General features: G+C 34.3%; 1 protein-coding gene across 2 annotated transcripts in view; it reads left to right on the forward strand.

Annotated features, from left to right (window-relative positions):
• Positions 1–23,358, forward strand: part of KHDRBS2 (KH RNA binding domain containing, signal transduction associated 2) — a 561,940-nt gene that overhangs the window by 192,475 nt on the left and 346,107 nt on the right. For both annotated transcript variants that reach the window (XM_021692046.1, XM_021692047.1), the window contains exon 3: positions 12,349–12,465. In XM_021692046.1, coding sequence (XP_021547721.1) covers positions 12,349–12,465 — 117 coding nt within the window. The remainder of the gene's footprint in view (positions 1–12,348; positions 12,466–23,358) is intronic.

The raw sequence follows: 23,358 nt of genomic DNA on the forward strand, positions 1-23,358 counted from the left end.
AATAAAATCTTTTTTAAAAAAGTCGTTAGCTTGGACAGAGTCCATCGGCTTAAAAGAATCAAGTCCAAGCAGAAGAATCATTGAGTTTAATATATTTTGTTTCTGCTTCTGGTATAGAAGTTTCCTTTCAAATATACAGTAACTTTTATATTTCCTAATACCACTAAATGGGTATGAAGAAGGACTTGAAATTTGGATTTCCTGTTTTCTTTTCTAACAGATCCATATCTGTTTCACAGTTGAGGATTTCAGAAAAGCAGGTAGGAATACTATCTATAGTCGGGTGAGGAGTTGCTCACAGTACCCAATCTTTTAACCAATGTTGATCAAATTAATGCTATTTAAATGAGTTAATCAAATTAACTTTCTTCTTACTCTACTACTGAATTAATATCTACCCTTAGGGAATTAAGACATATCCTTCTAGAATGATTAGGACTATCCATATTATATACAAGAAAATACTAAACAATACAATAGTTGATTTTTGAGCAGCTGGAACCTTGAAAAAACTAGATAGCATCTAGGAAACAGAAAAGCAATTAGCTGTTTTAAGTTGGAAATAAATGTATGTTTGTTTGTTTTAAAGATTTTATTTTTAAGTAATTTCCACACCCAACCTGGGGCTTGAACTTACAACCCTGAGGTCAAGATGCGCACGATCTACCAACTGAGCCAGCCAGGTGCCCCTAAATATATATTTAGAATGTAAACTCACTAGGGTCAAAGAACTTTGTTTCATGTGCTTCTCTATCCCCGGTGTCTAGGACAGTGCCTGGCACATAGCAAATATTCCATAAGCATTTCTTGAATGATTATGTCCTTATTAAGCATAAGCTCATATATTGACTTCATGACATGGTATAGACAGGAACAAGTCCTGTAAAGAACAAACATCTGTAATGTAGACATGTAAACACAGCTTACGAGAGACTTATATGACATTTAAATAAAAGATTTACTTCAGAAATTCAGGATTCTATATGAGAGCACCATTGTGGTTTATTTAAAGATTTTTAAAATTCTAAAGTATAAGAATATAGCTGACTTAAAGTGTTATTTTAATGACTATTTGAAAAGCCAAAGAAATATCTTTTAAGTACTAAAAGTGCCAAGATGCAAATAAAAAAATTATGTTCCTATGTGTCACTGTACTATCTCTACAAATGACTGTATGATAATCTCATCGTATAGTACTCTAGAAACTTTTATTCAGACAGTTGTACATGCTGAACAAGTTAATGTTTGGGTTTGAACTGTGGTTATAATTCAGATTAGGGCTGTTTGTTAATGATACTTTTCACTTAATGATGGTGATTTAAATGTATCTTTCCAAATAAAAATAACTTGAGCTTGGAGAAGGTGCCCCTAGAGTTGTATAAATACAGCAAAGACATGGCTCAGAAAACATTTAAGGATGTTCCAAGCAGGATGAAAAACATTTTAAACATGACCAAAGGCTCTTCAGTTGTCTGTGAAAGCAGAATATGATTTACACACATAAATGCTGAAACATTTATAGTAAAGAATTATTTATAGCAGAACAAATGGGACATGAATTGTATATGTGTTTAAAATTATTAAATTATTTACATTATTAAAATTATTAAAATTTAAAATTGTTAAATTATTTATGTTACTAAAATTCACGTCCAATCATTTTTATCAGCATATTCTCAAGTTTTTTTGCTGTGTCTATAAAACACGGACTATCCCATAAAATGGTAAAATGTTGGGTGGTTTTTTAACCTAGCTAAGGTTATTTGGAAACTTCAGAGACTAATATTGATTAAGTGCAAGGTATACCAAATCACCACATTTTAAAGGACTTACATTTTTATACTTGGTATAAATGGATTCTTCTTTTCCAACTATGTATGCTTCCTTCAAATTCAAATACTTCCCTCTAAAGAGTGTAATCCCCAGTGGGAATTTGGGATCTCATGGCAAGCAAGAGTAATTGCTGCTTATATTTTTGGTAGGCCTTTTTATTTAAACTCTTCTAATTCATGTATGTATTGACATTTACTGTTGTATTTTGAAATGTTGAGTAAATTCTGAGATGAAATCTACTGTAATGATTGGTATTTTAGCACAGAATCAAAATTGTTCCTAATTGCTAAATCCAATGAATGGGTTGTTTTTCTCAGTCTAGTCTACCTCCATCTGTAGCCTCTGCTAAAATTATTGCTTCCTCATTTCTCCATCTCTTGACTTACTCCTTCCATTCCTCACGTCTCAGTCAGCAAGATGCCTTGAGAGTAAAAGTTGGTCATGCCATAGTTCACTTCCCCCATCCTCCACCCTTTGCCAGGTTAGATGCTTCAAATGCTTTACACGGCTTTTACCTCAGATCAAAATTCTCAACAGGGTCATAAGTACCTAAATATTTTCTCTATGTCTGTCTCCCTTCCAGCCGCATGTCTTACACCTCCAAAGGGAATTTCTTGCAGTTTATCAAAACTTGTCATGTTCTTGGGGTTTTCTCATATGTTATTCCTTCTGCCTGGAAAGTCTCCATTAGAACTCCCTCATCTTCGGCCCCTGCCCCAGCTCTCCATACATCCCATCTCTGTTTCAAGGGTAGGTCCCAGGAAGAGTTTTCTAATGACTCCAGCTTCACATTTCCGTGGAATTCTAAACTTCTCCTAGCATGATTCTTGGTGCATAATTGTCACTTGATATGTATTTGGGGATTAAGTGATTTATTTTTAAAAATCTAGCTTTCTTTTGTTTTCCTCATCTTCTTGTATTCCTCCAGAAACTAGTCCTTTGCCCCTCTTCCTTATTTTCTCTTCTAAATGTAAATGCTCCTCAAACTTCTCTCCTGGGCTTTTTTTTTTTTTTTCTTTATCCCTCTCCCTTAGTAATTTCTTGACATTAAGTAGCACTTCTATGTAGAAAATTGCTAGACCTATATTTTCATATTTCTCTCTCAGTGTCTATCCCTATGTGGCTACTAGATTTCTCCATTTGGAGGGCATCCAAAATAGAATATACCACAAATTTCCCTCTACAACTTTTGCTCCTGTCTTCCACAGTTTTATTAATGATACAATATATTTTCAATCCTCTGGATGTAGACTATATTTTGATTACTAATTCACTCCCCTTCCTTCGTATTCCCCCAATTGAATAAATTGCCAGGTCTTATTGAGGGTACTACCCAGTCTCTCTTTCACTACCTCTCTTCTATTTTCAATGATCGCCATTTTATGCTCCATTACCATTTATCAAGGTTACACCAACATCCAATGGGCACCTCCATCTTTAGTTTCTCCCCACTCCACTACATCTTTCCCAATCTCCTTTTTTGAGCTTTCTTATGTCCCTGCCTTTTTTCCATGTCCAGCTTCTGCCTCCCTGTTCAAGATTCAGCAAAGACATCAAACTTTCTAACTTTCCCAATATGGAAACAAATTCTTCTTCCTTTGAATTCTTGCAGCACTTAATGTACTTCTGTTGTGGCATTTACCAGCTTCTTTTAAAAATTTTAACAGTTAAGATACATTCCCTTTTCCCCGTATAAGTTTCCTGAAAGAAGTATTTATATCTGGTTCGCTTTGTATCCTCCTACATTTCACAAGTTCTGGGTGCTAAACCAATGTGTTTAATAAAGAACTGAATTGATTCCATCCTTGATTTTATATAAATATGTTTTTGAATGACATTTAGTTTATGACAACGTATTGATATTATAGTTAATTCTAAAACACTCTCTCCCCACCATCATTTTCTTGAATACTCATCATTGTCTATTTTGTTAAATTGAAAGTGGTCTTCTTTGATAGAGTTCTCTGTAAATTCCAAATGGTATTATTTAATTCTACAGACATAGCTTGATATTTTTGTGGTTGAATAAAGCTCTGTTCCCTTACTCACCAATGTCCTTTGATGATTGCTGAGATGAGTACCTGAAGTGTTGTCTTTTCCTGTCTGTTTATACAGGAAGAATATTTTCTGATCTGCAACTGTGGTCTCTCTTTGTGCAATCTGCCCAGATTTGTTTAACTTTGTTTTAATAGCGACAAACACAAGAGTAGAATACTAAAGGATGACTTAATATTGAATTCCCAAACACAGAACAGCAAGCAGCTCTGTCAATTCCTACTGATTAAGAAGGGGATTTATACTCAAATCAGGAATAGGATGGAGATGAAAATGGTGTTCAAATATAAATATAAAGAAATGTGAGGACAAGAGTAATTTGAGGATCAGGAAATGAGGGAGTTCAGACCCAGTTGTGGCGTATGAAAGAAGAATAGGTGAGGCCAGCACAGCAGAGACTAGTAGTTCAGAGATTCTTCACAAGTGGCCCTAGTGATCGACCCTGCTCTTTCATCACAAAGCAGATGTAATCTTAGTGTCCACAAAAAGAGAACTAAGGCTAGGTGAATTGCCATTCTATGTAGGAGACAGAGCTGCTGGAATTAGTTTACAAACATTTCATTAGAAAAATGCCACAAGTTTTAAAAAAAGGTTTATTTCATACAAGTATTGATGAAATGTTATTAATCATGAAGACATACATTAATCGAGAAGAAAGGATATAAAAGGAGACTGTAGATTCTGGGGTATCCTATACTTAGAGGATGAATTGGTAAACTTTGAAGTACATATACCCAATATTATTGAAGTTTATTTTCACCTAATTTTAAACTGTTCTTGGGTTTACTATGTTACAAATGTCCCTAGGGGAGCCTGGGTGTCTCAGTCGGTTAAGTGTCTGCCTTTGGCTCAGGTCATGATCCCGGGGTCCTGGGATCCAGCCTCACCCAGGGAGCCCGCTTCTCCCTCTCCTCCCCGCTTGTGCTCTCTCTCTCTCTCACTATCTCTGTCTCTGTCTCTCTCAAATAAATAAATACTTAAAAAAAATCCCTAAAATATTTTTCTTAAAATGTCCCCAGTTTTGTGAAAAGCACTTGCTTTGCCACAAATTATGTTTTGTAGCTTTACAAATCCGTTGAAATGTGTTCCTTTGGTTAATAGTACTTGACGTGATTTAAATATTTCCTTTTAGAAAAAAATTAAAAGTCTGATTAATATTGCTCAAAAGGCTTTTTGAATATAAAAGTTATTGCAAAACAACTGTTCAGTGACTTAGCATAAATGAATTTGACATACACGTGCATGTATTACTATCTTTATTCTCCCCATTTGCAGATAAGAAAAATGAAGCTAAGGGACAGTTAAGTAATTCAGCCAAATTTTCGTAGCTAATGTATTTACAAACTGATCTGGCTTCAGAACCATGCTCTTAAGCATTACGCTCTACTTGTTCACTGATGTTGGGCCATTTTACTTATCCAGATAGTAATTGGGAAAAAAAAGTTTTCTGAGCCATTCTCCACAGTTGGTTCCAAAAACTGCAGATATTAGGGAAGTAATAAAATAATATGAGCAAACTTAAAGTATGATAAATAAATACTTGTTTGCAAAAGTGAATGGTAGATTGTCTATTTACAAATTTTAAAAACATATTAAAAGGACTGCATGCTTAAAATAATGTTATATAATTAATGTTACTCATAAAAGATACTTTCCATCAGTTTAAGTTAAATCTCTGATTATACAGCACCTTCATTCTGTTGGATGATTGTGTTCTATTTCAAAAAGTAGAGTTTGTGAACGAATTAAAAAAGGATGTCTCCCTTACAGTTTCAGACAATTGGTTTCAAATTGATCATTGGTTAGAAATGAAGTCACTGTATTGAAATAGAAGTGTTGGGAAATGTGTCACAATAGCCAAGACCAGGAACAGAAACTTCTCAAGAATATGGCCCATGTATGTATTTTGTCAATAACCTATCCTCAGCCAGGATTGCGTGAAATGCTATCTCTTCCTTTCAGTCATAAGCATTCCCAATGGAGACATCACTTTTAGTGCTTTGGTATTTTTCTTTTTGATGTTTTACTACTACCAGTAAGGGGCAAGAAGATTCTGTAACAGAGTATTGAAGAAGTTCAGTCAAAATTTACTTAACTGGAATTGATCTATTTGATTTTTTAAGTTATTTAACATTTAATGCATTCAAAGAATATATGTAATTTTCATGCAGAGCATAAAACAAAATAAAATGGATACTCATGAACCCCTAAGTTAAAGTCTGTAATATTATCTATTACTTGACATCACCTGTGTGTTTTCCTTTGATCACATTATCTACTATCCATTCCCAGATGTTACCAAGGCCTTGAATTTTGTATTTACTATTACACCTGTTATTTGAGGAGTAGATTAACTACTTAAGCATTTATTCATAAATAAAACATTATTAATTTTGCTTATTGGGTTTTATAAAAATAGTGTAGTATATCTAGAGCTTGAATTTTTAGCTCAAAATTTTATTTCTAGGATTTAATAATGAAATTTTATGTAGTTACAGGCAACTTATGTTCACTGCTGTAAATATTCCACTACCAATATGTCACAGTTTACTAAATCACCTGTACCAATGTCATGATTCTGGGAGGAAAATAGGATCTACTTTCTATATAATATTACAACCTATAATTTAGAACTAGCATGATGTTGGAAGAGATGAGGGATGGGACTGTAGGAAAATTGCCACCCATGGGCAGTGAAGACTTGACCCTGAAGTTTGCCAGAACCTAGAACCGGAAGCTTAGAGAGATCTGTGGGACTCCTATATCCACACAGTGGGAGCTCATGTAGAGGTCAGTAAAACAGCCATGCTGAACACCATGATTTGCCAAGAAAAATGGACTCCAATTCATGTTCACCTTCTGCATCTCATGCAACTTCCTGTTATTGACAAAATCCACAAAAGGAAGCATATGTGGAAGGGGATCTAGGAAACATAGACATAAAGTGTTGGTATGGGGTTGACAGCATTCCATTCTTGAATCGATGGCTTTTCCCCAATTATTTTTGCTCTTCCAAGCTTTGAGACTTTTAATATTCTTGTACATGTGCTAAGACTTCTCTACAGAATATACCTAGGAATGGAATTGCTGAGACATAGGTTAAATACATTTACAGATCTATAAGACAATGCCAAACTGGTTGTATCTTTTACATTCTTATAAGCAGGATATATGAGTCTTTGTGGCTCCACATTCTGACCCATGTTTGGCTTCTGACTTCTTCATTTCTATCATCACAGTGTGTATAAAATGATATCTCATCATCTTAACTTTATTTAAATTCTAATGAGGTTGAAATTTTCATACATTTTTCTTTTGCAATTCTTTCTTCAATAACATGCACGATTTTATCTTTTATCTTTTACGCTGTCTTTTCCTTACTACTTTATACTTGTTTTTGTAACCTAATACTTTATTGGTAACATGTACTGTAAATAGTTTTCAAATTTGTGACTTATGTTTTCCTCTTCTTTGTGGTATATTTTAATAAGCAGATATTCTTACTTTTAATCAAACTTATTTTACAGTTAGCATATTTTAATGTCTTGCTTTAGAACTCTTAGGCATTATTTCCCTATATTTTTCTGTTAGAAATTCTAAAATTTTGCCTTTCACTCCTAAATCTATAATCCATCTATATTTATATATTTTTTGTTATGGTGTAGGAAGCAATTTCATTATTCTTACTATGGATAGCCAATCATGCTCTGTATTAGATAGTCCCTTCTTTCCTTAGTATATTAGATTCCTATTATTTCTGTAATAGTTAACACAAACTTAGTGGCTTAAAACAAAACAGATTTGTTATTTTACAGTTATGAAGGTCAGAAGTCTAAAATGGTTCTCATGGGTTAAAATTAAGGTGTCCATAAAGCTGCATTCCTTCTGGAGGCTTTAAGGGAGAATCTGTTCCTTGACTCCTACAGCTTGTAGAAGCTACCCTTATTCTTTGGCTCACAGCTCCCTTCCAACTTCAAAGCCAACACTTGCATCACTCCCTCTGACTCTGTTACCTTCTTCTTTAATTTATAAGGACATTGGGCACACCTGGATAATCCAGGATAATCTCTTCATCTCAAGATTCCTAATTTTGTCATAGTTGCAAAGTCCGTTTTGTAGGAGAACGTATTTACGGATCCTGGGTGTTAGGGCATGGACATCTTTAGGGGGCCATTATTCTGCCTTCGTGATCTGTACTGCCCCTTGTATCATATATCATTTAAACATAAGAGTCTGTTTCTGGATTCTGGATTCCATTGCTCTATTTTCTTACTGTGTTCCAGGACTATACATAATCACACTATCAAAATTAATGATAGTGACTCTTTATAATGACTCTTTGTATGTGATAGGCATAATCCTTAACCTGTTCTTCTGCTTCTGAATGTTTTGGCTATTTTTGGACTTTGACCTTTTTATACAAATTGTACAACCAATTGGTAAGTTGATCCAAATCCTATTTTAATTAGATTTTAATTAGAACTGTATAGAACCTATAGATATAATTGAAAATACTAGAAATTGAGACTCCTTGTAGATGAACATAATCTGTCTCTCAATCTATTTATATCCATTTGACAGCTTTATTAATGTTTTTTCTATATTCTCTGTAAAGGTTTTGATTATACACAATTAAATTTATTCTTAGAAAATCTTATTTATTTTTTACCAATGCCATAAATGGTATCTCTCTCTTTTTAAAATTACTAATTATATGTTGCTGATGTACAGAATACAATTGATTTTTTTATATTGATTTTGTATAAAACACCTTGCTAAGCTCTTTTACTGATTCTAATGATTTTTCTGAAATTACTTTGAGCTTTTTATGTATTTAAATCATATAAACCTTGAGTGGCATTTTGTTTCTTACTTTCTGACATTTATAACATTTATCTTATTCAGTGGCTTAAATCTTCAATGTTGAATAAAACGAGAATGTGCATCTTTACCTTGTTTTTGGTATTATTTTACTATTAAATAAACAATTCTTACTGGTTTTAATAGAAAGCTTCTATTGGGTTAAGGAAATTTTTTCATTCTTCAGATGATGTGAGTTTTATAATGATTGAAATTGAATTTTATAAAATTATTTTTCTTATTAAATAAAATGTTAGCCTTTTTTTTTTTTTTGTCCAAATAAAATGTTAACCTCTTTTTCTCCATTGCCAATATGTGAATTATAATTAGGGGTTATAAATCTTAAACTACCCATGTATCTGTGATAAACACAACTCAATCATTATGTATTTTTTGTATATACAACAGGCCTTGGTTATGCTACTGTTTTGTTAAGTGGGTTTTGTTTCATGAGTGGATTTGCTCTATAAATTCCCTTTTCTGATTTGCTCTTACTATCAAGGATATTAGCCTGCTAACTGAGTAAAGAGATATTTCTCCATTTCTTTCTTGGATAGTCTGCTATTAGCTCACAACCTCAGGAATTTCCTGGGTGAATTTCAAACCTAGCCCCCATACACGGAGGGCAAGAACAGACTGAAGAAAGAGGCAGGCCACTGCAGATTGGTAGTTGAAAAGTTTAATAAGCAAGGGAACTTATAGATGAGGCTTGTCTTGGGTGGCTGCAAAATGAGTAGATCTCAGCACCTGCCCACCAGAATCTTCAGAGTTTATATAAAGACCTTAATAGGGTTCAGTCATGAATACAGTCCAGATGTTCTCCATAATATATCACTATTTCTCAACGCTGTGTCCTTGAAGTGGCTCCTATTGTGGGATCAGTGGGCAAAACATAAATTCCAAGGACAAGTGAGGGGGTAAAGAGCCTCTGGTTGCCGAAATCCAGGTGGTGGGGTCAATTAGCAGTCACATCTTGTCGATGACTCCTCCAACAACTGCCTAGATTGAAATCATGATATATTTGCTAAAGGTCTAGTAATATTCCTTTGTACAACTACCTGGGATTGTTAGTATTTCTTTGTAGGACATTTCATTATGATATTATTTTTAAAATAATTTCCCCTCCATTTTTAATTGAAGTCCTATTTACATACTGTGAAATGTACAGGTTTTAGTGTACGACTTGATGAGTTTTGACAAAAATCTACCTATACTCTCAGCAAAATAGAGAACAATTCCATCACCCCAGATGTTTCCTTCATGCCACTTTCCAGCAAGTCCAAACCTGGCCTTCTAGTTTCCACAGGCAACCACTCTTAGGAATTCTAACACCATATATTAATTTGGCCTCTAGAGTTTTGTAACAGTGGAATCTAACATGATACACTTTTTTGTATCTGGCTTCTTTCACTCAACATAATTGTGAGATACATCCATGCTGTTATGTTAATCAGTGACTAATTCTATTTATGTATTAACTTATTGATTTTTTTTCCCCTTGGATGGGCATTGGTTTATTTCTAGTTTAGTGGTGATTGTGAGTAAGGATATTCTTGTACAAGTCATTTTGTAAACATAAGCTTTTATATCCCTTGGTTAAATACCTACATAGAATTTCTGGGTCATAGTGGAACTCTATGTTTAACTTTATAAATAACTGTCAATCTTTCCAAGACAGTTGTATCATTTTAAACTGCTAATAGTGGCTGTCTTCTACTTCCAGATCCTCGTCAACATTTGGTCTTTTTTTTTGTTTTAGTAATTCTAATATGCGTGTGTTTAATTATTGACTTGATAGAGTTTTTTATAGATCTACATACTAATCATTTTTAAAGTTTTTATTTTAATTCCGGTTAGTTAACATACAGTGTTATATTTAAGATACTAATCATTTTTTGCATGTATGCACGGGCAGTATATTCTCCCAGATAATTCCTAAGAAATTATCTATTTAATTTCTTAATGGTTTTTGGATCAGCCAAAGTTTGAGTGAGTGCTGTTTGCTTACTATTAAGCAGCCTTCCCCAGTTTAAATTTGCAAGGGCATTCTTGTATGCTTTCTAACTAGCATTCTTACCATTTTAGTTTTTATGTTCAGATCTATGATAGATCCCAAAATAAAGTTTGCCTAAATGTGAGGTAGGACAGAAAAGGTTTCTTAGTGTTTGTTTTGTTGTGGGTTTTTGTTTGTTTGTTGCATATGAATGTCCAATTGTTCTAGCTTCATTTACTAAAAAGATTTGCATTTCAAATTTTATTGCTGATGCACTTTTGTTGAAAATCAATTTACCTTCTAAGTGTATAGTCTTTCTGAACGTTATACTGTTCCATTTATCTATTTGCCTATAGGTACAGCAGTCCACACTTCAGTACAATATTAAATAAATGTGGTGAGAGCAGACATCCTTGAATTTATCCTAGATTTAGGGGAAAAGCAATTAGTCTTTAACCATTCAATATGGTGTATTATTACTACAGGACTATAGATTTAAAAATATTTATAGAAAACCTCTGATTTAGAAAGCAGTAACTTAATTTTATTTATCTTTGTTTTTCATTTACCCAACACAGCTTTTGGTGCATTCTAAGCCCCTTGTATTTTTTAAATTAATCAGTGAATGATTATCCAAGTCATTTGGTGTGGTAATGTGCCATTCAGTAGCTGACAACATACTGTCATAACTGCTCTTATTTCACCTGTTTTTAACCATGTTTCAGGATGAATAAACAAACTGAAAAACCTCCCAGAATTTCCCATTTAAAGAAACTGTTTTGTATATACGTGGTATCAGTAGTGTTTTAAAGTTTTCTGTATATGTGATCACATCTTTTATTTTCTGATCCTTAGAACAGCTCTTTAACATAGAGAATGTAAGATTGAAGAATAATTGAATCGTTGTATGCCTAATCATGAAATTTGGAATAGAATGTTATAGGCACAGATAATACTTAACAAAAATGAATATTAAATTTTATTTTAAAAATCTATTTAAGGGGCACCTGGGTGGCTCAGTTGGTTAAGCATCTACTGTGGCTCAGGTCATGATCCTGCGGTGCTGGGATCCAGCCCCACGTCAGGCCGTCAGGGTCCCTGCTCAGCAGGGGAGTCTGCTTCTCCCTCTCCCTCCCCCTGCTCATGCTCTCTCTCTCTCTCTTTCTCTCGCTCACTCTTTCAAAAATAAATAAATAAAATCTTAAAAATCTATTTAAAATATTAACCTTTGCAATTTTGAAGGTACATAGTCTAAAAGAATTTTTTTTCAATAATCTGGAGAGAAAAAGCCTTTAGAAATTTGGTAAACCATAGTTCTCCTTAATTTCTTTCTTATAAGTGACCTATTTATTTGATTATGTAAGTACTATATATGATATAGTCAACATATTATTGATTTTGGCAATCCTTTAGAAAAGGTCTCCTTTTTAAAATGGATCCTAGATTAGAGGTCTGAAATAGTTTCGTGTGTGTGTCTATGTGTGTGAATGGCGTAACTCTCTTCTGCATGCTAAAGTTTGAAAAGCCCATAACCCATCATTTATTTTTGGTGCAAATTATTATTTTTTTCCACTTTAAAACAGAATTTTCTTGATTTTGTTTCCTAGTTCAATTTTGTGGGGAAATTGCTTGGACCAAGAGGAAATTCCTTGAAGAGACTACAGGAAGAAACAGGTGCTAAAATGTCTATCCTGGGCAAAGGATCAATGAGAGATAAAGCAAAGGTACTGAACTTTGAATTTGATTTTTAACACATACAGGGCCAAACTTACACTCAGGGCCAAATTTACAAGTACATCTGCACTGTTCTTCCATTGTTTCCTACGATTTTCACCTTCTGGGACCACCTTGTTGCACTCTCGGTCAATTCCTCTATTTTCATAAAAATCAATTACCCTTCTTCCCCCCTCCGCCCAGAACATGTAATTCTGCATCTTTATTCTTTTTGGTCCTTTGTGTAGGTTGTTGCGAAATCTCCTTACTTTTTCTGTGTCCTCTGTAGGATGTTTCTATATGTCTATGCTCATTTTCTTTAATTCCCTGTCTGGATCCCTTTTCTCTCTTCAACTATGTCACCTAATCACATCCATTGTATCATTCTCTTTTTATCTCTATGCACCATTTCACTCTGATCCTCTTACCCGAAGCAATTTCAAATACTTATCTGCAAATCTTAGAGAATTCCACTTATTTTCTGAAATGTTTCAGTCATGTTAAACAATTCATCTGACCCCAAAAGAACAAATAAGCTGAGAAATATATGAACTTTGATGTTTGAAATGATTTATTTCACATCTGAACTACATCATTTTCCCATTTTATAAAGTGATAGCAATTTTCTCTGTGTTAAAATTCATTGTTTTGGAAAAATAACAACCGTTTATAGAGATTTATTCATAAAGGATCTTTTAAAATTCATTGAGAAAGGGTGGATGTATTAGGGTACTTTTTATTTGACAAGGCCATGCTTTTCTGATTTGATATGTTACCATGGAAAATAAAATGTTCAAACTGTTATTTCTGACTATGGGAATTACTTAGGAAAATTGTTTAGGTGTTCTCTCTTTTAACTATTAATGTGAAATCTTGAAGAAAGTTATAGTAGGAAATGTCACCAAACAGATATCTCATATCTTACAGTGTACACTTCATACTGGTTTTTTTTTTTTTCACACCTTTTTAAGATTTAGATCAGGCATCATCTCCCCAATGGCGCTTTTCTGAAACTCCTTTGATAGGCTAAATCCTCTCATCACTTAACATATTTTGTTGAAATTTTGTTTCTCTCATTAAACTGTACATTCCTACCAGCCAGAGAAATAAAGTAGTCAACTTCACATACCCAGAGCATCTGTGTAGGCACTCCATACCTTTCAAAGCAAATGGGTGTTTATTGTTTATTCCCATATACTTGGAATTTTTTTTTTTCTGTCCACAGAGCTTTACATTGGATTTCTTTTTCCCTGTGAGCATGTTAGGAACCAGCATAAGTATTTGAAAATCTAGTTGGAAACACATTTAGTTCTATTAAGTTTCCATTAGGTTTAATTTACTGATATTAGCTGTTACTTAAAATCCAGCTCCTCACTGATTACTTTTTGGGTGATCAATCATGTTTGTCCATCCTTCAAGCATTTTCATTGTTCCTTTACAAAATGAAAGAAAATGAAAACATATAATAATAATAATAATATATTGCACTATACACTATGTTTTATAGACTCTGAATAAGACCTTAACTGCCAAGGGTGGTGGGCACACAGCTGAAATAAAACCACAGACACGGATATGCAAAAATTTACCTTAGAAATATTTGATTAAAATAAAAATAAATCCTTCGCAAAATATTGATCACTGTGCTGCTATTTTACCTCTCTGCAACATGATCTGATCAGGAAGGAAGATTTTATATGTGATTTTGTTCTTCTAACAAATAAATAAAACTTATCTGATTCTTCAGTGGAAATATATATGTGTGTATGTGTTTATACAGGAATATATTCATGCATTAATTGCAGACGTATTTATTGCTGTGTCACACTGTGTGCCATCTGTAATTCTAGTCCATGGTAATGAATATGACAAAAATTTTTCTCCTCCTAGAGTTTACAATCCAATGGGAGAGACAGACAATAAGTAAGTGAATAAACATTCACTTATAAACAATTTTAATAATTATTATGTATTAAAATAATACAGATTGTTTTTGTGTGTTGGCTCTGCTATTAAGATGCCACACAATGTATGTCTTAAACTTGGTCTTTGTTTCATGATAGAAAGGAGATATTTGGATAGCTATCTAAATCAGGATGAAATAACTATGCAAAAGCATTTCTTACACATCTGCTATGTGCTCAACTGTAGATTACATATTATGTTATGTAGAAAATAAGTATTAGACAGGAGTCAAGCCCTCACAAAACTTTTAATTTAATTAAACATCCTGATCTGTTTCACACTTTCTTTAAAAAAAAAAGTTAAGAAAGTATCAATCATTGAACTAGAAGGTGGAGAGAGTGACATTCTCATTTAATTTAATTTTTACAAATGTAAGAAGACTACTTCATCCTTAGAAAAGCATGAAGTTTCAAGAGTTGTTATAAGATCATTATAAAATTGCATGATATAGAAAATAGTTTTGGTGGTTTGGTGTAGTAAGAAGATTCTAACAAGTTCAATATTTTTATTTGTCTTACTTTGGTTTTGGTGGGCTTGGGGGGAAGCATTCCTTTTCTTTTAGCTACACCTAGCCAATAACTCTGTGAGCAGAGAGAGAAAACAAAAACCAAAACAAAATGAGATGTGGTAATATCCAAGGTAATACCAGTAGCAAAATCCTACCTTATATTCAATATTTTATTCCCATACTGGTCAGATCACTCAATATGTGAACTCACATTTTACCAAGAACTATCCAGGAATGCTTGAACAGAAGCTAACTTTTAAATGATGATGATAAACATATTCTTACAGAAAATTAGAAAGTAATATATACAGTATGTTTGCAATATTTCAAAATATCTCAGGAAATTAACTGGCAGTTCAGAAATTTCTTTGAAGTCTGAATCCTTCATACACCATATGGCCAGCCAGTTCTAAATAACCACGCAGCTGCCGGCTTCTCTAGCAGTTGCTTCTTCTTCTTTTTTTTTCCCCTAGCAGTTGCTTCTGAGCAATCTTCAGGGGTAACTTACTGTAGCTTCAGATAGAGTGTTGCTATTTTTAGTGATGCTGATGGCAGAGATTGGTGAGGGAGAACAGAGGAAGCAGTGGTCTGCAGGCTTATCTTTGAAAAGAGTGAGGAACAAACATATTATCTTCAAGAAAAAAGGTTTGCGAGGTTAGAGAAGATCAGACAAAAGCTGAACACACCCAGATAAGAGTGAGGTAACAGCAGGGAAGCCTCAAAGTAAATTTCTTGCCTACCTCCATTGTCCTTAAATGGAAATCACAAATAGACATGTTGCAAATAAATTATGTTGTAATGAAAGGTGTTCTGACATTTCTGTTAATAAGCTTGGTTGAAATTATGGAATGCAGTCTTAAAACATGCTGGTGATTATATGTTAAAAGTATAGTGCTGTTTGGTGGAGTTTTATTTGAAAATGTGTGATAATTCTCTAGGCAAGCCTTTCTCTCTTTGATGTGCTAATATCATGTGCAGGTTTCTATTTTATAATATATCTTCTGTATTTGGTGATGGCTACTTTAGTAAATCCTTTCTGATTTCATGGCAATTTGATTTTCATCAACAATAAAATCAACTGAAAACCTTCAAAGTGATGCTGCTGCCTGGTGGGTGTGAACCCATACCAATCATCCTTCTCTCATTTGGCTTCTGGGCTATGCCTCACATCAAATGGCACCATTAGTCTCTCAAATCCTGCTTGTCAGTCAGGCTGGGATCGGTTAGGTAGACTCCTGTTTCAACTTTTTAATATCCGCAGCAACAAAGCAATTTGTAATCCCACAAAATCAAGAGCCCAGACACTCTGATTTTAATTTTAGCTGTGCCCCTAATACACTGCACCACAGATCAGCAATGTTTCTTTTCTGTTTTGCTCTGCAGGAGAGAATGCTTAGCCCATCATTACTTCCAAACAGACATAGAGGAATAAGCATTCTTCTTTTTTTTTTTAAGATTTTATTTATTTATTTGACAGAGAGAGAGAGCACAAGCAGGGGGAGCAGCAGACAGAGGGAGAGGGAGACGCAGGCTCCTTGCTGAGCAGGGAGCCCGATGCGGGGCTCGGTCCCAGGCCTGGGCTGAAGGCAGATGCTTAACCGACTGAGCCTCCTAGGCACCCCTGAATACGCTTTATTCTTTGCTTAAGTATCACTTGAGTTTGTGAAGGACAAAGAGTAGATGAGAAATTACAGATAGGTGGGAATTTATTTTTGATCTATTCACTGCATTCTTCTGTTTCTTGGATCTGAACATTGAGAAATTAGAGTAACAGACTGAACGGTCCCACCTGAAGGGTAGGGGAACAATGCACTATAAATAAATGTTTTGTGAGAATGCAAGGAAACTAGTTTCAATGGCAAACCAACACAAGCGTATCTCATCCTATGATATATTTGAACTCTAAGTGACCAAACAACAAAAATAGTCAAGTTTGAGTTAAAGAGTGAAATATATCATGATACTAGTGCAAAATAATTTCTTACATTAACATCTTCAACCCTTTTATGTACAGTTTGTTATTCACTACAGTGAATGAAAAAGAATGAAAAAGAAAAAAATACCATAAACCTGTCCAGGCTCAGTTCTTCATAAGCTTCAATGGCAGAGCATGAGGTGACAATCTTTTGTATGTTGTGAATCAAAGTTATGTATTACCTTAAGTCATTACTTTCCTCTAGTCTGATTTTATTTACAATTAGACAAATTTATCTTAATTTTTATAATTAAAGCCTGCTGTTTGAAAACTTCCAAGGACCTAATGTCTTGGCCATAAACCAAGGATACTATACAAAAAATATATATATCTTTTAAAGTTACTAGTATAATAGCTTTTCCCTCATTGCCACTTGTCACTCATCATTTGGCCCGCACCCTTGTTTCCTGTAAGAAGTGAAATGAGGGAATCACAGAATCAAGATCTCTCACACCACATTGCAGGAAATTTTTATTTATTAAGCTATTAAAAATAGAATGTATGAAGACAGAGACATTTCTAAACATTTTACATTTTATAAACCAGAATTGTAATAGTGTATTTCTTTTCTGCCACTGAGAAATTCTATCCCTTTTTGTCCTGAGATGTACTGTCCACCTCAAAATATTGCAACCCAAATTCAAATGAGATATCTCCAGTATTGAAAGGGCCTGAGGATGTCTTAGAAATATTTTACATTCCACATTCTGTGGCAGTTTTAAAGATGGCTGCAAATTCTTTGACATTTCTTTTAGAGAAAGATGAGTAGGGTCTAATGCTCTTCCTCCTGAATCTGGATAGTTTTAGTGACTCGCTAGTAAGAGAAAGACTGCAGAGGAGGTGTCACCTCAGGATTTCTGAGGGTAGGTGGGAAGACACAGTGCACCTTCTGCCTCATTTACAAGAATACTGTCTTTTTTTGGAGCTCTAAACTGCCTTGCAAGGATTCTGACAATCTTAAGGCTGCCCCCTACCTTCCCCTGTGAGGAAGCCAGAGTTATATGGAGAGGGAGGTCTTGTATAGGTACCAGTGGGAAATCCCAGTGGAGCCCCACCTTTGAGTCATCCCAGGCTAGGTATTACACCTGCAAGTAAAGAATTCACCAAATGATATCAGCCTCTAGCCATTTGAGTGATCACAGGCTGTTTGAGTCCTCCTATCTGCAACCCCAGACTCTGGGAGCAAAACAAATTATCCCCATTGTGCTCTGTCTAAATGCCTCACCTACAGAATCCATGGACATAGTCATAATAACAACATGGTTGTTATTTTAGGCAACTCAGTTTGGCATGGTTATTTATCCAACATTAGACGACTGGAACACATTCCTACAATTTTATTTGTAAAATGCAGAGATTCTCAACATTGTGAGCTATTTTCCAAATACTGGATGTGTTCTCTTCTTGTGTTTCTACTGCCCTCTCATGGCAATTACTAAAGACTGAAAAATTCTGGGGTTTTGTGGGGGTTTGTGTATTTGGTGTTTTGATTTTTTTGTTATTTACTTGCACCTAATTTTGAAGCACATGCCAAAGTTCTATCTCAAAGTTGCCAGTAAAGGAAAAAGGCTTCCAAGAAAGACAATTCAATGATTTCCAGAATGTTTGACTTAAAAAGTATCAGGCTGGTCATAAGGCTGGTCTAAGGCCTTTGTGCCTTCAAATGTCTGCTTTAATAACACGAGACTCAAGGTTAATTGGGTAGGTAATTCTAATTTCTCTGTAAGGCTTCTTAATTTTATTACAATCTGACAAAGCGAGTACTCCAGATTTCTATCAGGGATGTTAGAGAGATCTCAGAAGGGGAGGGAATTGCACCGTGCAGCAAGTATTGCCCTAAACCAAGATTGGGACAGTTTTCTTTCTTAGTCCCTCTTTTTGACCAAGGCAGATTGTTGAAGGTTTGTCTTAGCCAAGGAAAGGACCATATGGCATTTTTGTTCTGAGAACATTAACTGAGCTTGTTGCTTCATCAGTCTTTTCTTACATTTCTTATAGATGGTGGAATTTAGATAAAGGATCAAGTTATAAAATATACCACCATTAAGATTACCTGCAATCCATATATGGACCCATTGACATTCTTTCTTTCTTTACCAGTTTCCTATGTTAGGGAAGAATTTCTAAGTAGAATCCTAAGGTGATTCAATTTACTGATACACATTTATATATTATTAATGTATTTTATATTATTTAGTGCTACATATATGCTTAGTTGGCCTATCTCTCTCAATATATATTTTTAAGTATTAATATTTGCTTTGCTTTTTTAAATTGGACCCAATCTTTGCTTTGCCCACACATTGCAAATTCCAGTAGACTCATGAATAACCAAAGCAAAGTAATAGGCCCGTATGAATAGACAATGAATATTTTGGGTCTATATAACAGGTCAAATAAATACATGGATCCAATACACCCAAATATATCATTGCTCTAAAAGGAGAATTGGATAATAGAAAGAAAAATTCTTAATAACTTGATTTTGCTCATTGTAAAAAATAATACATTTTTAGTTTTATGGATAATTTTAATCTCAAACCAAGTAAGAATGGTTATCTAAAATTTTTTTTTTAAAAAAATGATATTTAAACTCCTAGAAAAGCCTTTGATAAAAAGGGTATTACTTACACATTTTTAGAAAGATGATGTTAAATGTTTGTTTTAAATTGTTAGAACTCGACCCCAATATAAGCCGTGTTCTCTGAAGAGAGACTTGGACTACGTGTTCTAGCACAGCTTGGGGAATTTGGAGATACAGTTAAGAGGATAATGGGCCCAAAGTGGGAATGTTAAAGAGAAAGATCCTGCACTTTACTCAAGTGCACTATCAGCACTGATTCAGATTCTGAATTTCATTAGTTGCAGTGATGTTTTTGACTTTGTATTCTGTTTTCTCTTTATTGTTTTTTTTAATTTCACAATTCATTCAAAAGTTGAATAGTACTCTAGTTTTATCTGAGGGGATAAATATCTGAGTCATTCTTAGTTGAGTAGTGTTGTCATGAATACTTGAAAATTTGTTTGAGCTCTTGACATCCCTTGATAAAAAGTAAAGAGCTCTGTTTTCTGGTTATCATTCATGATGCTACACAGAGCCCAAAGAAGGACAAAGTAGTCAAACTCCTTAGTCTAATGGATAATATTACTGAGTTCGCTTTTGCTTTCTGTGTATACTGGTTCACCAAAAGTAAAATCAAAAAGACTGAGAAAGGGCGCCTGGGTGGCTCAGATGGTTAAGCGTCTGCCTTCGGCTCAGGTCATGATCCCAGGGTCCTGGGATCGAGTCCCACATCGGGCTCCCCGCTCGGCGGGGAGCCTGCTTCTCCCTCTGACCCTCTCCCCTCTCATGCTGTTTCTCTCTCGCTCACTCTCTAAAAAAAAAAAAAAAAAAAAGACTGAGAAAAATGAAAAACCCAAGACACAAATGAATTTTATATATTTTGCTATGAACACAATCAGTTGTAGCATTTGACTTTTAGCAGCTGGGACAAAGTTTTATATACTTCCAGGGATGCCATTCACAAGGCATTCTTTGTGAACTGCGCCCCTAATTGTCTGATACTATTTGTCACCAGCACTGAGCCTAGTTACAGGAGTAAGCATACCAAATGTCAATACAGGAAACACTTCCATCTATGTTTTTCTTACTATCTGCAAAGATATTTATTGTTTTGTATATTTTTTTGTGCAAACCACATTTGTTTTAATTTTGGTAATAGTAACATTTAAATTTTTTTGCTTTTTGAGGTCAGGGTTTTGAGATAAACTGTGAATGTATGCCAGTACTCTGCATGTGGTTTACCCCAGAGAGGGCATACCTAACGTATAGGTGTATAATTGCTAACATCTACAATTCTAGCATCAATGTGGAGTTAAAAAAAACAGGGGGGCAAGCAAAATGTAGCAGTTCATTTAGAGAACCTGCAATGTCTCCACAAGCTTTCGTGTTCACATTTCTAAGCTTATTATGCCCTGTATTTGCTGCTTCCTCTTTCTCAACAGTGGGTTGTTTTCTCTTTTTCATATGTTTTGACAAAATTTTTTATTTCAATTATTTGGCACTTTTAGGGAATGTTTTTCCCAGTCGTTCTTAATTTTCTTCCTTTCACCTCCCTTAAAAAATTTTTAAGGCTAAAATAATTGAAACTAAAAAAATTTTCCAGTGTTCAAATGCCAAATAGCTCTCATTTCTATTTCCCTGAACATTACTAAAAGGTGTGAGAGATGTTTATTTCTTCAGCAGAACCACCAATATCATATTTACTTAAATCAAATCAAGTCAACAGTCACTACTACCAAACCAGGAGCATAAACAATAAAGAATAAAATAATAAGACCATTGACTGAACATAGTCTACCTTGTGCTGAGTTAATATTTTTAGGATCTCAATTCTATACTATTTTAGATTAAAAGTGATATCCACATTTTTAAAATAATAATAACAATAACAATCTTCAAGCATGTAGAAATTTTTATTTTGATTATCATTTGTCTTTTTTTTTCATTTTTTTCTTTTCTTTTTTTTATTATGTTCAATTAGCCATCATTTGTTTTTTTTTTTTTTTAAAGATTTCATTTATTTATTTGAGAGAGAGAGAGCTTATGAGCCGGTGCAGGGGGTGGGGGGAGGCAGAGAAGCAGACTCACAAATCAGTTATATCTAAACTACTCAGTTTTATAGAGGCTAGATGGTGGGACTCGATCCCAAGACTCTGGGATCATGACCTGAGCCAAAGGCAGATGCTTAATCACCTGAGCCACCCAGGCACCCTGATTATCATTTGTCTTAAGGAAAATTTCATAATATGGATTTTTTTTGGAAGGCCTATAAAAACAACATTTACTGTCTCACTGAAAAGTCTCTCTAAAAGAAGGTGAGCAAAATACAAGTTCCCAGGCTGACCCCTCAACTTTCCTAAGGCTCACGGTTCAAAAGAACATGTATCCGCAGTGGGGAGCACAGCATCATTCTGGAAGTCTCCAGATAAGAAAAAACTATGTTTTGTTGGCAACTCTATATCTTTAGCATGATAATTTGCTGGAACATAATAATTAAACTTGAGTAATCCTTAATATTATGAGGGTGACTGTGGGGTTGTCTTAATTTTCACTGAACTGATTGGAGATAAGCATATGTGCTTCTATATCATATATGTACACATGCACATATATATTGGCTTGTACAATCTTAGATTTGACAGAGAACGTAAAGATGCTAGTTTAATTCATTAATTTTTATAACCAAAATATATTGTTGCCCAAGAGACAGTAATTTGCTTGAGATTCCTGGGAAATTACTAGGAAATATTTAATTATTAGAGGTAAAAAAGAAAACATAAAGATGAGGACCAGTTTCATGAAATATCTTGCTTAACACCCAAGATAAGAAGAAAACAGATCCAAATTACTTTAAATAACATAAAATTACCTACAGGATATGAAAAATTGAGTTGACCATGATTCTTCATCACCATCTAGCCTCTATAAAACTGAGTAGTTTAGATATAATTGATTTGTGAAAATGTTTTCATCTATCCTCTGTACTGTTTATGTACATGCAGTGTGTACCCTGGATGGATGAGAAAGGGCAAGGAAGCACCCTGTGCTCAGAGTGCCTGAGTTAGCAGCCTTTATGTTGGGGTTTAACAGCTGTCTGCGTTTGGTGATAACTCATGCAGGGAAGTGACGTAATCACTTTGCAAGTCTAGTCCCATCCTCAGGGGAAGAGTAGGAGCAGCTTGGGCTCTTCTGGGAAATCTTCCTGTCTTAAGAGCCCAGAGTTTCCTTTTTAGGAGGAAAGAGTTTTTCTCACTCCTTCATCCCTCTATAGTTTTATAGGTCAGAAAATTGATCACAGTATATTTAGCTGCACATGTAATAGCTTCTTCCACATTGCTATGAATTCTTGTTAAGATTATAAGCCAAAAATGTCATTTTAGTGCACATATTTTTCCTCTAACCATTGTTTTTGTTTTGTTTTGTTTTTTAAATCAACAGGCCTGGATCATATTTTTTTGCCTTGCTTTTATTAGGGTATAATTTACATACGTGAAAATCTATCACTTTTAAGTGTACAAATGTATATAGTCATGTTTGTGTCATTACCATCAAGCTAAAGAATATGTTTGTCATACCAAAAATTTCCTTTGGGCCTTGCTTCACACCCTGGTCCCTGGAGACCACTGGTCTGCTCTCTTTTACCATCCTTTACTTTTTCCTAGAATTTCATAAATTGATTTATACAACATATAGGCTTGCTCCTGAGTTGTTTCACTAAATATAATGCTTTTGAGGATTATCCATGTTGTTGCATGCATCAGTAGTTTGTTCTTTTACATCACTGAGAAATTTTCCATTGTGTGACTATACCAAAACTTGTTTATCCATTTATTTTATGATAATTTAGATAGACTATTATGAACAAGGTTGCTCTGAAGATTCATATATGTCTT

This window comes from Neomonachus schauinslandi, chromosome 8, assembly GCF_002201575.2.
Source record: "Neomonachus schauinslandi chromosome 8, ASM220157v2, whole genome shotgun sequence".
NCBI lineage: Eukaryota > Metazoa > Chordata > Mammalia > Carnivora > Phocidae > Neomonachus > Neomonachus schauinslandi.